The sequence below is a fragment of the Gavia stellata genome, chromosome 3 (assembly GCF_030936135.1).
Source record: "Gavia stellata isolate bGavSte3 chromosome 3, bGavSte3.hap2, whole genome shotgun sequence".
Taxonomy (NCBI): Eukaryota; Metazoa; Chordata; class Aves; order Gaviiformes; family Gaviidae; genus Gavia; species Gavia stellata.
Genome location: NC_082596.1, coordinates 71,166,707 through 71,183,809, shown reverse-complemented (window position 1 = coordinate 71,183,809; position 17,103 = coordinate 71,166,707). Strand labels below are relative to the sequence as shown.

Genomic DNA, 17,103 nt, shown 5'->3' with positions numbered 1-17,103 from the left:
CTATACAGGACAAGATACTTATTTACTTGACTGCCCTGTACATTCCAGTAATATTCCATCAAATCACTATGTAGTTTTCTGGGTTTTCTGTTTTTCTGTAACTGGTTTTGCTCACACACGAACAAAATCAAGCAAGTAATTTTTTAAATTTATTGCAGTAAGTCTAGACTTCCAATTGAACCCTTTAAAAGCTACCTTAAAATTAAATTAGGTATATAGGAAAAAGTTTTAAAACTACTCAATATGCATTATTTTTGCTACATTCAGTGTAACTACAACCTCCATATCCCTACAGATTCTCCTCAGGCTTTCCCACTAGTCCCCACTGAATCTACTACATGGGATAGTTAAGCAGCTATTACAGCATTCTGTCAAATGCCATTCTGCTGTTTTATCATATTTCAGTAACACAACATGGCCTGGAGTTACCTCATCTAGTTTGGGTCCTCTAAACAGTCCAGCTGCAAGTAAAGGAGAGCTCCACACAGACTACTTTATTTTCCTGAGCTATCAATTATTAAACGGTCAACTGAGTCAGCTGACAAAGAAGATAAATCTGCCCCTGCTTCTATGTCTAGACTACTCCTAAAGCCCAAGTTGGCCTGGATACAACTATACTGCACAGGAGTGTCAACATACTATCTCACAACATCTTCTTTCAGTATTGGACAAGGGACTTCAATTTCTTTTTGTTTTCACACTATGCTTGTTCGTATACATTTGTTTTTAAAAACACATACCCACACCCTTTTTGTTCAAAGCACCTATTAATTTTTTTACAGATTTTTCACTGCCGCAAACTTTTACTGAATTGTATTAGTCAGATATTCAATGAAATCGAGATACCGCTACAGTTCTGGCCTGAGCTTTACCTGATACAGAGACAGCTTTATACCAAGAGATTCCCTACATGAAGCTTCCAGATGTAACCACTCACCATTTGTGGCTACGTCTCAGCTTCTGGTTTTACATATGTCCTTAAAACCACATTGCCAAATGAAATTTTAGGAGGATGTCAACACCAACAGCCTGATTCCACTTAGTTGCAAAGAAACTCAAAACTTTTGTTTAGACATTTAAATTAAAGAGTCCCTACTCAAGGCCAAAGTAAAATCTTTTGTCCTTTTTATAATACTGTTAAAATCTACACAATGAGGCACAAGAAGATTCCCTGAACTTTGCTGGTCCCTAGACACAACATGATGGGTTTCTCCAAAATGCTTCCACACAGACTTTGGTTAGAAGTCTACAAGCCTAAAAGCTTACTTTTTTCTTTTTGGCACAACTGTACCAAAACATCACAGGTCTCTCTCTAGCCTTGGTGAAAATCTACACTGATAATTCCAAAGACAGTATTCAAACACGACTGACTTGGGCATGTGCATTTCTCATGGCTAAATCTGAGTGCACAACAATCTGCTCTTGCTCAGCTCTCACACCCTGCCTGAAACAAACTTATCGATGCATGAAGGATTAGCAGCACTCCCTCAAGGCAGGGTACCATTCAGAGCAGACAACATTCCTAAAACACACTTCTGTGATGGCACCCCAACTCACACCAAGAAAGAAGTTTTGGTGGACTTTCTCTATAGCCTTAGCCTTTGCTTTTCTATTTTTCAGGTCTTAAAATGTTGCAATTTCACTGCAAATTTAACCATGAGCTCTGTAGGATTGTTTTGACTTTGTACAATGATTCAACTTTGGAGGAAGAGAGAAACAACACATCCCCCCCAGTTTTTTCTATTGACATTCAAAGTAGACCAGTAAAAAAAAAAATCTCACCATACATTACAGCAAAATATTCTTTGTGTTTCAGGCCTTCTCATACACAACCAGTGAACTTCCTAAGTAGTCATTTTTAATTGTTCTTGAAAAATTAAGTTATCTACCAACTTACTTCCCCAAACAGGAATATCTTTGCTTTCTGCTTTCATCACAATGGAGGCGAAGGTCATAGTTACTGGAATGGCATCGAAGTAGGAAGAATGGGGAGCCACAGTCAATATTGCTGCTTCTGCCGGCAATGCCCGTCTGCCTTTTACATTTATCCAGTGGAATCCACCAGCAAGCCACATCATTCTCATAATTGCTTTCAGCAAAATATCCACTATCCTGTAAAGAGTTGAGAAAACAGTTATGCTGCCACAGGAATACCTTAAAATAATGAAAAGAAAAACATTACATAAAAACTTCATAAGCATGACAATAGTACAGATAGGATATGCTGCTTAAACAGAGCAGGAACACTGCATAAACATTTTGTTTTCTCTTTCTCAGCAGATTTAAGACCACTTTCAAGGTAAGATGCCATTCAATTTCATTTCATGCCTGAATATTAATGCTTTTTAATCACAATAAAATTGGCATTTATTTTATCGCTAAATTAATTTTGATTCAGACTATGACCACTGAGTTTCTTCTATAGGTCTAATAACGCTTTCTAGTAACACCAGAGAAGCCCTAGTAAACTGAGTCCTGAAAAATGCTATTAGGATATTGCTAGAATGCAACAACCCTGATTCTTGGGTTCAAGTTTACCCAAACAAAACAGGGAAGAAGCGTAGGGCAGAGATTCTCAAACACAGGGATGCCTACAGAACACATCTGGGAGCTCTGGAAGTATTTTACTTTCTTCCATTTTCCCCATCTCCCCCTGAAGTGTTTTGGGTTTTTCTGGGGGGTTTGTTTGCTTGCTTTTTAAACTGACAGTCATGAAAAGAGAAACATTTACTTTGAACCAACAGAGTGCAAAAACCAAACACCACAAATTGTTATATTCACAAGGAAATGGGGGAGGGACAATCTAAAAAGCTTCAAAATAACTGTATGCAAGATCAAAGGCAGTCCATTATTCCTTTAGTCATTATAATGATATCATTCCAAATGAAATGTAAAGTGACATGCCTCTGTGGTTCTCAACCTCCTTCTCTCCTGTGATGCAGAATACCATCAGCTTCCCTCATGCTAGTGCCAGCTCCTAATTTTAAAGCTCTCTACAGAAGAGGTGATACAATCCTCCTTCTTAGCTCCTCAAACAGCAGTTTTCATGGATGGGTGAACACTATCTTACATTCTACCTTAATTAGCATTCCAATATCAAAGCAAGCACAGACTTACTAATAAGCACCAAAGCATGGGGCAAGCCCTCAGCAAATCAACAGAAGCTTTGTCAATTCATCACAGGGTAGCAAACAATGGGGTGAAGCAGTTTAAAACAACAATTTGAAATATGAAATCTGGGCACATTCCGTAGCATCAATCTCCATAAGAAGAAGCTGACACTACAGGAGTAATTGAAATTGAAGGATGTCACAATGAAGCTTCACACTACATCCTCCATAAAGATAAGAGGCCAGAGATGATCAGTGTTTCTCCCTGTAATTCTTAGGCCACCTGGTAAATCAGTTAAGGTATTTTTAGTTTCCCATCTGAGGAAAGCATTTAAATAGTAATTTTTATATTTTTCTTTTGAAGAGAAAAGCAGGTCTGTGGGACAGATATCAGGTATTTCCAATCTTCTCTATTTCAAACTGCTGAACTAAATAATGATTCTCTCAGTATTTCACCACATCAGTGACTCACTTTCGCCACCAGGAGAGGGGCTTTTCAAGCTCTTGCTCATCAGATCCCATTGAAGCAATGAATGCAAAAGGCCAGGCCAGCAACATCATAAAAGCAGCAAAAAAGAGTCGGATAGGAAACAGAGTCAAGGTCATGAAGGCAATCTGCAAAATCCAAAACAAATGCGTTATCCTAACACAATCTCAGTCTGAAAACATCAGTGATTCCTAGAAACTGATCTGAAGTCTTAAATTAAAAATATCTAATGTTAAAAACAGCAGAATACACTTCACTTCCAGACAAATAATTGTGGTGTATGCATAACAACTTTGTATTCACCAATCTTAATGACAGCTGAAACACAGTACACTCTTTAAAGCTAATGCAGTCTTAGCTTTCCACACTTCTTCAGACCCTACATTTGTCAGTAAATACATCCGCATGTCTTTTCCCTTTCTGCAGCCTCACATTAAGTAAGTATTTAGCACGGGTGAGGTGTAAACCTTACTGCACTACAGAGAAGTCAGTCCATCACAGCAGCTCCCAGCCAGCGATGTGTGCTTCTTCAGCAGGGTGTATTCACATGGCAATACAGTGCTCAACCTGGAAAGCTCTCCTAGGACTGGGCAGGCCTCTGTTGTATGCTCTCAGAACCAGAAGCTGTGGGGAACCACAGTGGGGAACACTGTGCAGGGACACCTCTGGACAAACATCCAGGCATGCATACGAGTTTGTGTTCCAGGCCTGTGCTAATAGCCACAACCCCCTGGAAAGCAGAGGTTTTCAAGAAGTTATCCTCCCCCGGGAAGCCACGGTGAACCTACCTGCTTCTGTACCTCCTCCCAGCACTCTAGTTCTTGGAGAGTCCATTCCCAACCAGTCAGCCCTCTGCCTTCAACTTTGGTGAAAAACATGTCATGTTGGAACTTCTGCCACAGTCTTTTGAAGAACTCTCCAAAAGTCAGGCTTTTCCTGAGCTGTTTGGAGTTGTTCCCAACTGTCCTCCAGATAACACAACTTAGCAATTATCTGTGCAATGATCCACTTGCTCGAGGAAACAGTTCCAGGAGCCAAGAGTCCCATCTTTCTCACTCAAAAGGACAGGACGAAAGAAAAAAGCTCCTAAAGTGGAGGAGGGTATAGCATCAGATGACTGGCTAAGGGAGAGAGAGGGAACTGAAAACTGTTTGAAACTGACTGAGGTAGCACCAATGCTCCTCGAGCTGTACAATGGAGGCTAGCAGAAGATGAAGAACACACTATGAAATAGAAGGGCCATGTAAAGAAAGAATTCAAAAGGAAATATGCTACATATGCACCAGATGAGGTAAAAAAGTACTTTTCAGCATCACAACGGCTGGGCAAGGATGAGTAATGAGGCATAAGGTGCTGTCTCACATTGTGCTTAATCTGATGCATCTCCAGGCTGCTGTGGAAAGCATTATTTATATTCTTCTTCTCTTCCTTGACGCAGATCTAGTCATCATGCTGCTCAGTTTTCCATTGATCAGTTCCTGCTTGCTCTCACTTCCCAAAACAGCTCAATAACCAACTCACCCTGTAGCTGCACAAATCTGTAGATCTAGGGTAGAGGCAGGGAACACAGAGCAGGAGAAAAGCCTAAGCTACCAGTTTAAACCCTAAGCTACCAGCCCACTGCAATGCCAGATTTTATAGTGATAGTTCAGACTGGCACCATGATCTCATAACAACCATGGTCTCACTCTCCAAAACAGGATTCCAGTCCCTGGGTGGACTGCTTCAGTTTGCAGAATCAGAAGAAAAAAGATTTTTTTTCTTAGATATGCTAGCTTCCCAGGTGAACCAGTTCAACTTCCTAAACTGGCAATGGTCAGATGAGCACTGAAGTCATACCAACTCATGCAATTCTGCACCCATAGACAAGACCTCCCTGCCTGGCAGCAAATAGGGGGGCATTCATCTGCAAACTGAAGAAGAGAGAGCAGCTGCCTTTTAGGCTTGTAAGATGAGAAGGACCAGCTGTCAAGAAAAAAGAAACGAAATGCAGGTGAGGACACAGTCCTCGGGGATTCACACCCTCTCCCTCCCACTGCTCAGAGTCTCCTCCTACACCAGGGCAAAGCTGAATGGCAGGTGACTGGTGGTGAGCTACTCAGTCCTTTGCATCTCTGTAGTAATCCTCTGTATCAAGATCACTTTACAACCACATCACAGAATGGAAGCAGTAGTTGCATCCATAAGGTTGTGAAAGATGGCATTCTACAGAAAAGACCTCTTGGTTTTCCGTGTCCAGAGACAGGAGTGGTGGAAATGGCCAGAAAGAAGCAGTTCCAAGTACCCAGGTGTGCAGGGTCTGGCTGTGACACCAGCCTCTTTTTTAGCAGGTGGTAGTGCAGTACCTGTCCACACAAGAAATTTGGTAGGAAAGAGAAGTATGTTTGGCCCCTGAAGAAGGTTAGGAATCAACAAAGACACTAACATTTGAAAAGTAGTTCAGTCTACATCTACATTCAGACACCTTCCTGGGTAAGAATGCTTCTATCACATAACACCTACGTACAGTAGTAGTGTCAGCGTCAGACAGAAAAAGGGAGAAGATCCTGTCCCCACCAGCCACTGAGAGATCAGAACACAGGAGACATACACTCCTAGTCTAACCTTGTACAAACATATTATTTCGGTGATTGTATTTCTACATATTTAGGACATTCATCCAGACATGTTTTCTATCAAAATTATTAATTCTATCTGGTAATAAGTCAAATGTAAACACCTGTGTTTTGAAATACATTTGAAAAACCCTAAAGGTCCATCTGGAGCTGTACGTTGGGAGGTTCAGCTCATGACCGATTTTCTCCAAGCGGGGTTTGACTACAGCTCATTTAACATTTGCGAGTGTACAGGATCCTACTTAGTTTTTCAGAAGTTGAAGTGTATGCTGTGAAAGACCCATGGACAGCAGGAAGGGAGAGGATGGTCTTACAGCTTGTAACAGAAGGCTGCCCTGGGAAACTGTACTCTACTCTTCCATCAGAAGGGCTTCAATCTGATGAAGGGCAAGTCACTTAAATAGGTATCATATGTTCTCCTCATTTAGAGACTTCACATTCAGATTTGAGTATGAACTTACAATGAAGATAGAAAGGACTTAAGTTCATATTTTATAAGTTGTCCAAAACATCAGTCCTACATATCTGAGCACTGAGCAAGAGAATCACAGAGTACCCTTGTTTCTCCTTCTGTATGTCTCCGTTTCCTGTCCTGAAAGTCAGTATCATGCACAGAGAAGCTGAAAAAAATGCATCTCTGAAGTTAGCGATACAGTGCGAAACATCATTAAAAACCAGTTTATTCACAACAAAATTTCCATGACTTATTACAAAGTAATGGTCATCTATTGAACAAAGAAAACAGAATAATGAACTGCACATTTAACATGCTAGAGGTTTTGATTTTTCCTTTAAACATATCAGAGAGAGATTACATCTTGCCCCACACTTTCACTTCCTCACTACTATCATCCCTATAGCCTCAGTTCACCAAAGATGGCACTGGAAGAGCTAGGAATTCATCCCTCAACAATTCTCTTACTACCTGCTTTCCCACTCTGCAAGTTCCCTGATTGACACAATCATGGAGATAAATACAGGAGTAGAAATTTTCATGCGCACCTAAGCCAATCTAACAGATCATTGCCGCTAAAGAGGGCAGTCCCGTTCACTCTCCCCTCGATCCAGCCCTTGAGTTAGCTCTGGCACTTAGGCGAGCTTGCAATGAGCCAATACAGCACATTAGAGTGAAGAAAAGCAATCCCAGCAAAAGAAAACAATCAGAATACAGAAAAACACAATAATCTGATGGTTTCATGAGCCAAATCAGCTCACCAAGGCGCCAAAGGAACCCCAGCATTGGTGCAATAAAAGGGCCAGAAACACTGGAAGCAAGGAAAATGGCATCTTACTGTGTTTTTAAGTGGCAGGGAAACAAAGCTACAAACACTTTGTGACAGCTCCAGCAATGCTCTGCCTGTTCTGCAGAGGTAACTAGCGTCGAGAGCTTTGACTTACGTGATAGGTGCCCAGAGGATGTTAGTATGAACAAAATTCATGGTTAATGAAATCATGTCTGCCTTTCTTCCAGAAAGAATCTTTTTATTATAGTACTGAAATAAAACAGGTAGCTTCAAGAATGACCCCCACTGTCACCCTCAGATCAGAGTGAACTAATCATCATTTCTACAGGAAGCATGAGACTCAGTTCTCAAATAGCTTTACTGCTTTTACACTCCTGTTACCTTCCAGTTTTTATAAAGCCAATAAAAGATGATGTGAACAATTCCTTGGCACTCAAATGGATTTCTTTTTGCTGTTGTTCTTCCTCTTTGCGGTTGTTTTGTCGTCTTACTTCCTACTTTTTTTTCACTCCCACAGTCTCAGGCTGAAGTGTTCTAAAACGCATTTACTTTGAGTTGTATTAATGAGCAAAAAAGCTAATCTAACCTCTTGCAGAATGCAGGATGAGGGAGGGATGAGGTGGTAGTGAAGATAATGGAGCTCTCTGACAGACCATCAGCAACGGACAGTCAGATAAAGCAGTTCCTAACCTCCCTCGATAGACTTTGCAATACCAGAATTCACCCCTGTTAGATTCACAGGGCAGATAGAAAAACCTGTGACACAATATGCGCCTACAGCTGAACAGGAAGCGAGTTCAGCTGTAATACTTCATACTGAACTCTCAGTAACAGGCCAGGACTGTATGGAAGAGAACGTACACTGCTGTAATTGACTGTAAAGCAGCCTCCCCATTCAAGAAGTCTCCCTTTCTGGGAGAGCAGCATTTCTCATACATAGAACAGTTCCGCAGCTCTTTAACAGCCTCTATCTCAAGCACAACTTTTCTTTTAATTAGCGAAGAGGTTAGGAGAACATGATTAAGGCAAAGAAGAAAATCTATCACAGTTCTCTATGTCAGCTTGTATGCTATTTCCTCATGCAAAATTGCAGAAATAAGACAGTGAGAAAGGTTGGGTTAAAGAACTCTGTGCCACTTACATCAATAAAAGATTGCTCACTTAAAAAGCAAGACCAAGCTGCACTCTTTGGTGAAGCTATTCCTTTGGTCTGCACACTGTAAAAAACTACAGAGCTTTAAACGCATCTTGCAGTTTTCACTGAAAATAACAAATCCTTGACATCCAATGGCAAAGCTCATACCTCATACTGATGTACACGTCAGCCCACACAGAAGGCAGGTATGTTCTATGACCAGTCACTTCGCTGGTGAAGCAGCTAAAGGTGTTAGGACTAAATACCGGTAGCTCATATGAGACGCAACACTGCAAAAACTGTGAAACTGGTACTCTGCCCTCCCAACAGTATTTTTAAAATTCCTTATAAATAACCAAGTACAAAGCAACATTAAAAAGATACATTAACACGGCAAAAATAAAACATTGTTGTTGTTATAATTAGATACAATCTTAGTCCGTATGAACACATGCTATCTTTCCTTCTCTCTGCTCCCTAAAAGACTTCTACCTCATTGATTACATAGAAAACATGACTTAAGGAACGAAGTAGAGTTACACAGAAAATAAATCATTCCAACTACGTAATTCATTGAGGAATCTCTAGGCATAAACTGGATGAGGCAAACGATACAATCCTTTTCTCCCTTTTCCCATTCTAACAATTTATCAGTAACCACTGAATCCAGCATTTAACCATATCATTCTGGGACATTTGATTAAAAAAAAGTAAAAACCTTCTCCACTGGAGACTATGAATTCCTTGGCTGCTAGATACTTAACATGAGGCACATTCTGGTGCTTTGTAAATCAGGCTATACATGTCTTGTATTAAGTATCTGGACAGCAACAGGGCAATGCATTAATGAACTTTGCTCAGAAAGTAAATTAAAGTTGGATCTGAAGCACCTTGATCCGAGAGGTTCGATATTAGTGGATCTTAACTTCCATGTTGATAGGTACTGTAGGCTGTTAGGCCCAAAACGACAGCTTTAAGGAACTGAAGTATTACTGGGATGAAAGTAACAGAAAGGGCCAACCCCTTATTAGGTGAGCCTTTGACGGTATTTCTTCATCGAGCAAGTGACCCAGATCTTACCGAAAGCCTAAGCCAAGGGCCATGCACTCTGAATATCCAACCACCTACTGCTCACCATGTGAGGCGAGCAAGGCAGTGGCACGGAGGGAAAAAAAAAGCCATACAACTGCAAATTTGCATTTTAATACCAATTCCTATCATCTCACGCTATCTGTACAATGCGTAAATTATGCCGCAGGGATTATTTACCCAGGGACCAAACTTCAGATGCATGGGATGCCCCGGCCCAAGCATAGCCTAAATTGACACTGGAAAAGAGTGCCTCCACAGGACTGTTCCCCTGCCCCCCATTTAAAAAAAAAAAAACAAAAAACACCCAAACCGAACCAGTTTTTTTTTTTTAAATATATTTTGCTTAAAGAAAGCAGCGGTGGAGAAGTTAGGGAACACGCCCTCCGAGCGGTGGACGCTACAGCGGCCGTTGGCCCCGCGACCCCCCGCGCCGCTACTGAGCCCTCCCCTCAGCGCCGCCCCCCGCCCGCCGCCCGCCGCCCGCCCCGGGCACCGCACGCCCCCGCCCACCCGCCGCAGCCCTCGCAAGCCCGGCTTGCGCGCACGCACACACCCCCCCCCCCCCCAGTTTTCCCCGGTCCCGCCGCCCCCGGCGGCTCACAAAGCGCCGGCGGCAGGGTGCCCCCGCCCGCCGCAGGACGCGGCCCGCCAGCCGGTGCGCCGCGGGCGACGCGCGGAAGGAGGCGGCGGCGGCGGCGGGAAGGGGAGGGGGGTCAGGCCCTGCACGCCCCTACCTTGGCTTTCTCCAGGGGGCTGAGGCGCAGCTGGTGCACGAAGGGGCTCCGCGGCGGCGGCCCGCGCTCCCGGCTGCCGGCCACGCAGCATCCCCGGCCGCGGCTGCTCAACTTCATGGCGGGGCAGCACTGGGCGCGGCCCAGCACGGGAGAGGGCGCGGACGCCGCGCAGCGACCGCTAGTCCCCGAGTAGCGGCGACGGGCGGGCGAGCACCGGCGACCAGCGCGCTCGCCACTAGACGCCGGCCCCCGCCCTCCTGGGGGCCCGCGCATGCGCCCTGCACGCCGGCTACAGCGGCTCGCCTGGGCGCCGGTTTCCGCGTCGGTTGCGGAGGGGCGGGGGGGGGCGCGCGCGTGCACCCTCCCTGCCTTCGCCGCGTGCCGCCGCCGCGCGCACTCGCGCGCCCACCTACCCACGCACTCACCCTCCGACCGTGCCCCTCGGGGCATGCTGGGAGAGCGGCCCCGCCCGCCGCCCCCCGAGGCGCCCCCCTCCCGCGGGCCGTCGGGGCGTCGCCCGGCCGCTCTCGGGGGGAGGCCGCGGCGGGCTCCGCGGCCGCGCTAACGCCGTGTCACGGGTGGGACCAGGGAGGGTGTCGCGGGCGGCGGGGGGCGGCTGAGGGGGCTCCAGCGGCCGGGGCGGCGCCGAGGATCTGCCGGCGCCGCTGCTCAGGTGCCCCCCGGGGCCGGGGCTGGCAGCTCGCTCGGGCCCCAGAGCGGGGGTACTGCTGGGCGTGGGGCGACTGAGGGGAATTTTTAAAAAAACCGAGAACCAAAAGGGATAAGGAGAATCTCTCAGAGGTAGAGATGGTTCTCAGATGCTATAGCACTAACGACACGGGCAATCGATAATATTGAATGAACATCTCTGCTGTACCTCGAAGAAGCAAGATATTGTACTCGCATCGCATGGCGAGGTGTTTGTCAAGTCTGTGGGGAATCTTCTGTTCCAAGCAAACCTAGACTTTTTTTAATGAAGAGTCTAGCTAATTTGCGCCCTGGGATCTCGACAGAGTTGGCTAAGGAAGTATCTAAGTTTGGGGTTTAAAAGAAATTCTTGAGAAATAAAAAAGCACTCATGTTCTGCCCATTTTCAAAAGATCAAGCAGAATGACCTGTACAGTTCCTAACTGTTTAACACCAACCACAGGCAAAACAGTAGGAAAGATAGGTAAACCATTTGATAAAGAAATATGTAGGATGTCCTTAATATCGATCATCTCACAGGTCTTATAAAACAATTCTAATAGCTTTATTCAGTGAGCTTTAAAGGTAAATTGATAAAAGTACTGCAAAAACATCATGACTCTACAGTTCCTAATCATTAGGCTTAGGACTGCAAAATAGTCTCTGAGTCCTATGGTTAATACCATATATACGTCTAATGGCTAATGCTATTAAATGGTTAATATGTTAAACAGATAAATAGGTTTTGACTTTCGACAGGTCAGAATATTTTCAGAGGTTAATCTTCATGATACTGGGGTTTGCAAGGTTCTGCCGGCTCAGCGTCCTTCAAAATTTTTACCAAAGATCCAAAATAAACTCACTGTTAATAAAATCCTTGGATGTGCTAAATGGTAACCTGGTAAACTACTGTGGGAGCAACTGCAATGTCATCTGGACTGCTTAGTAAAATTAACACTTTCAAACAGGTTTTTACAGCCAAATGTGTATATGTTTTCCAAGAATACAAGCTGTGCCTCTGGAATAAGAGCTTGTGTCTTGGAAGAGATCGTCTAAAAACAATTTCAAGCAAACTATTACAGATAAGGTCCCAGTGCAATGTGTCCAGTATGACTTGTTGGATGTACTACCAGGATTAGTGTACAGGAAATCAGTTACTGTGTCTATTAAAGAGACTGATACTAGGTGTGTAGCTCTGACATTAAAGACCAGGTGGTGCAGAAAAGACCTGCCAAAATGTTACAGGACTGGAGGAAAGCTCTTAGAGCAATAAATTTTAAAGCTACATAAATTTAATTTGTCAAAAAGATCTGCAAGAGTTGGCTGTGCTGCAGTGTTCAGATACCTTCACAAGGGAAAAGTACCACATGATGAATCTTTTTAAAGTGGAAGAAGATAGGTAGGAGAAGAATCAGTGGTTGGGAGCTGAGATAACCTAACGCAAATGTGATGGTTTTAATCATAAACAACCTCCTTGATTCGGTTTGGGACTGGTGATAAAACTTACTGGTTCATGGTCAGAGTATGTGATCCAATGATCCCTTTTAACCTTAAACTCTCTAAGGTATTTTAGTTGTATTCCAAACGATTTGGCTGCCCTCTTCTTTGCTTCCTCTCCAGTGACTTCAAGCCAGTGATTAGTTTAGCCATACGGGACAGATTTCAATGATAAACGAGGGAGTTGTTGAAGAATGAAGCAGAGACTCCCTCTAACAGGGCCCGCACGCCTCATGGCCAGGGAGAGGTTCGTTGCAGCTCCCCACAGGGATCTGCCCGGCAAGCCGGTAGAAGCTGTCCTGTCAGGTCAGTGGGCAGGAGGTGGTGGCCACAGGCTACCCAGCACGTAGCCTGTCGGAGGGCTCCAGCGCATGCACTCATTCCCCATCTAGTAGGCGTAGGACACAAGATGCAATGAGGTATTGGAACAGGTTCAGCTGTGAGATGCAGGCAGGCTTCTTTAGTTCTGCTAGTTGTGTTTTATTAGTTTTCTAAAGCCAGCTTCCAAAAATTATCTCAATTATTATTAATCACATCAGAGTGTTTGGTATTTGTAGCATCTTCCACAGTTGTAAAATCTAGTGGAGTACTAGACATTCTTCATTTAGCACTTAAACCTTTGCTTTGCTTCGCTTAGAGCACCTGTTCTATATTACTGAGTGCACAAGCAGTATCCTAACTTTATTACTGCTTTAATGGTTTTAGTCTATTATTTTCTAATTGTCTCATCTGTATCACCTGAGTTTTCAGGAGACTTTGTAGTTTTATAGAACTCATTTGTCGGGTAGGAATAGTCTTCCATGACCTGTAATTTGATGGCCATCTTCTGGGTTGTTTTAGAGTCTGTATGAACATACACAAACTATTAAGTGGTTAACAGGTGCTTCCCTGGATTTTGTTTCTCATTCATTTTCTTTAAAATTCTGCTGTGATCAGTATAACTTCAGACGGATAGCTTAAAATGTCCAGCCTAGCTTTCTTAAATGTGCGGGAATGTGTTTTCCCATGTCTGTAGTCCCTTTAATCTGGAATTGTAAAAAGATAGATCTAAGCCCTGTTTCTTGTGAAAGAAAATTCACCCAGTGAAGGAGCTGAACATAGAATCACAGAATCACAGAATCATTAAGGTTGGAAAAGACCTGTAAGATCATCAAGTCCAACCACCATGCCCACTGAACCATGTCCCGAAGTGCCACATCTACACGTTTTTTGAACACCTCCAGTGATGGTGACTCCACCACCTCACTGAGCAGCCTGTTCCAATGTTTGACCACTCTCTCAGTAAAGAAATCTTTCCTAATATCCAATCTAAACCCCCCCTGGCGCAACTTAAGGCCATTTCTTCTTGTCCTATAAGTAGTCACTTGGGAGAAGAGACCAACACCCACCTCTCTGCAATGCCCTTTCAGGTAGTCGGAGAGAGCGATGAGGTCTCCCCTCAGCCTCCTCTTCTGCAGACTGAACAACCCCAGTTCCCTCAGCCGATTCTCATAAGACTTGTGCTCCAGACCCCTCACCAGCTTCGTCACCCTTCTCTGGACACGCTCCAGCACCTCAATGTCCTTCTTGTAGTGAGGGGCCCAAAACTGAACACAGTATTCGAGGTGCGTGAGGTCTGGAAGAAGAGCAATCCCATGGCAGGGCTTGAATGGGAAAGACAGGCTGGGAGTCTGTGAGCAAACCAGGTTGGCATATGATAAACAGGGGAGTGAAGGGACCGGCCAACATGGCAGGGCAGACTAAGCCATGCTTATGCGATGCTACTCCTTTCTGTGCAGTGAACTGGAAAGTTTATTTGGATCCTTTCAGAGACACATGATGAAACTTGCTCCTGGAATGTTATATGACCCTGAGAAGATGGGGGCAGGACTCCGCAAGCGTGCATAAAAAAGGGTGGTATTTTTTACTTATACTATATAGCATAATGTAATTATTTAAAGACAAGTATCATTTTTCTTTTTGTGAAGTAATTTGGAGATTGATTAAAGTACGACTATAATGTTGGGGTTTGATTGCTACGTTTTTTGTGCAAATCACAAAAGAGCTGTAGCTATGATGTTGCTTTCAAGGCTGGCATATGTTACATAGCTCATCTAGCAAGGACTTATAAGGACATAAAAAGAGGTGACGAATTTATTGCAGGATTTATGGAATCTACCTTGCTTCACAAGACGAGAAAATGTGTAATACATTATGTTGGATGTAAGTGTATTATGATACAATTGGAACAGGAAATGTTGAAGCTGACTATCATGAGAATAAATTGCAGTAAGCACTCAAATAATCTCCTCAGGGAAACTGTGGAACCTGAAACCATTAAAATGCGACTGCACAAACATCTAAGTGCCATTCTACCCTGGTGTACGAAAACTCTAATTGGTCCTTTCTGTCACCCATTTATATGATTTATAGGGAGCTGTACAAATAAGAGGACTCACGTATAAAAAGCATACAAATATTAATTATGAAATATGCTTCTGTGAGCCTTGAAGTAGGAAAAAGAGTATTCAATATTTAACAGCTAAACTGGAGTGGTTTTCTCTAAAATAAATCAAATAAATGTTCATAAAAAGCAAATATGTTGACCACAGCACTGAACTTTATTTAAAAAAAAAGGTTTTCTTGCCTAAGAAAAGTCCTTGCTTTGATTTTTATGATGGTCCTTGACCTTGACATCCATTTGGTAGAATCAGCTGGTACCTATTCAAGCACAATTCAGGTACACCTCCACCCTTAAAACAACTTTTCTACAGTTCTACAGTTCTACAGTTTCTACAATTCATGTGCTCAGTAGGGTTTTTTTTTCTGGTTTTTTTTTTTTCTTATTTTTTCCCTCATGATTCCCAGTGCAAATCTATTCAGTGTTTGAACTGGGAAAGGTTTTAAAAATATTTGAAAAAAAATGTATTCTGTGAAGAGAAAAATCAAGTAAGTTCATGTTGAATTACTAGCAGTAGTACAGATTTTGCAATGAAAATGTGCTCACGTTTTTCTTCTGATTTGTGAGGAAATGTAGAATCCATCTGACTTTCTTGAATCAGGAAAGGAATGGCTGGAGTTAGTGTCAGGTCTGTGGGAAGAACAGCACTTTCTTGGTTTGATAGTGCTGTATTATCTTGGATTTGTCAGCCTGAAGAAATAAGAGGCCCTTGTGACAAAAACAAAAAAAAAAAGGATGAGACCTCCCTCATTCAGGAATTATTAGGAAACATAATGCAGGGTTTTCACAAAACAATTGTTCACTTAATACATACTTTTCACCTCAGGGTTCCCAGGGTTACAGTTCACACATGACCTTGGCTTCAGCAATTGCGAACAAACTCAGCAGCTCCCATCTGACGATGGCCTCTCAGTACTGGAGTAGGAGAAGGCACACGTGTTAGGCGTCACAGTCTTTGCCAGGTGCTGAGCAGACCACACTCATTGCACAAACCCTGCCCCTGCACACCACTGGAAATGCTCAGCATTATGAAGGCGAGTGAACTTAAGGAGCAGCACGTGCTGATGCTGTCCTTCCCCAGTTGATGAAAAGAAATTTTGGGCAGCTGAAGCCTTGCTCAACTCTTTCAAAGGCTGATCCAAGACTGTGGAACAAATTGCTCTGGGATCTGAGATCCACCTCATACCTGATCACTTGGTCAAGAGTATCCCAATCCATCTTGTGTATTTCATTTCTCCCTTATTGTTCTTAGACTGAAACCCAGAAGAAAGAGGCCATAGTGGTTCTGGCAGTATCTCACTGACCTTTAAATGTATTGGTTCTTAGGCATGGTTCAGATCTGGACTAAACTCCTCTCAGTTCTTACTTGAAAAAACGCATCGTTGTAAATGGCTACACACACAAGGTATGTGAAGGTGAAAATAGAGCATGGGTAAAGGGGACTAGGTACAAATTAAAGTAGCAGATGTTTTCAGTGCTTTACTATGCTTGTAGCCCTCTAGATCTGTGTTCATTTCTTTTACATCTTCATATATATTCCACTTCTTTCTCTGAAAGTCTTTGCTAAAACACTTAACGTTTCTAGTCCCAACAGGAAAGAGCAATCCTAAGGAAATGAAACAGTCCCTGACATAAGATAATCTTGGAAGGTAGAGAATTAAATCCTTGAATTCTTTTCTGTGACTTTGCAGGTACATCTGTGGTTTGCAAGCAGAATACGCACGCTCATCAAATTCTACAGATATACTTATGCTCAAAAGAAGCAATTCTTCTCCGCCCATATTTAAAGCCCGTGCCCAGGTGTACAGCAGCTAAAGCTCCATAGGACTGTCATGGTAATTTCTGCAGGTTGGAATACTGAGTCAACATTTTCCAGCTTCCAGATCACATTATATAAAGTAGATAAGAACATCTTGAACTTTCTGCAGACTCCACACTTGTATCTTTGTGCAAATATTACGATATCTTATGAAAATACCTTTTGAATTCCAACACATTTGAACTTTCAGTTTGCACATGTTCTCTTCTGCCCGCTTCCTATGATTTCTCATTTCTAAGTTAC

General features: G+C 43.2%; 1 protein-coding gene across 1 annotated transcript in view; it reads right to left on the bottom strand.

Moving 5' to 3' along the window:
* The window catches only part of LPCAT1 (lysophosphatidylcholine acyltransferase 1), a 63,662-nt gene extending 50,238 nt beyond the window's left edge, over positions 1 to 13,424 (bottom strand). The window contains 5 exon segments of the mRNA XM_059815647.1: positions 1,898 to 2,112; positions 3,583 to 3,725; positions 10,418 to 10,681; positions 10,684 to 10,826; positions 13,340 to 13,424. Coding sequence (XP_059671630.1) covers positions 1,898 to 2,112; positions 3,583 to 3,725; positions 10,418 to 10,681; positions 10,684 to 10,826; positions 13,340 to 13,424 — 850 coding nt within the window.
* Between the last annotated feature and the right edge of the window lie 3,679 nt (positions 13,425 to 17,103).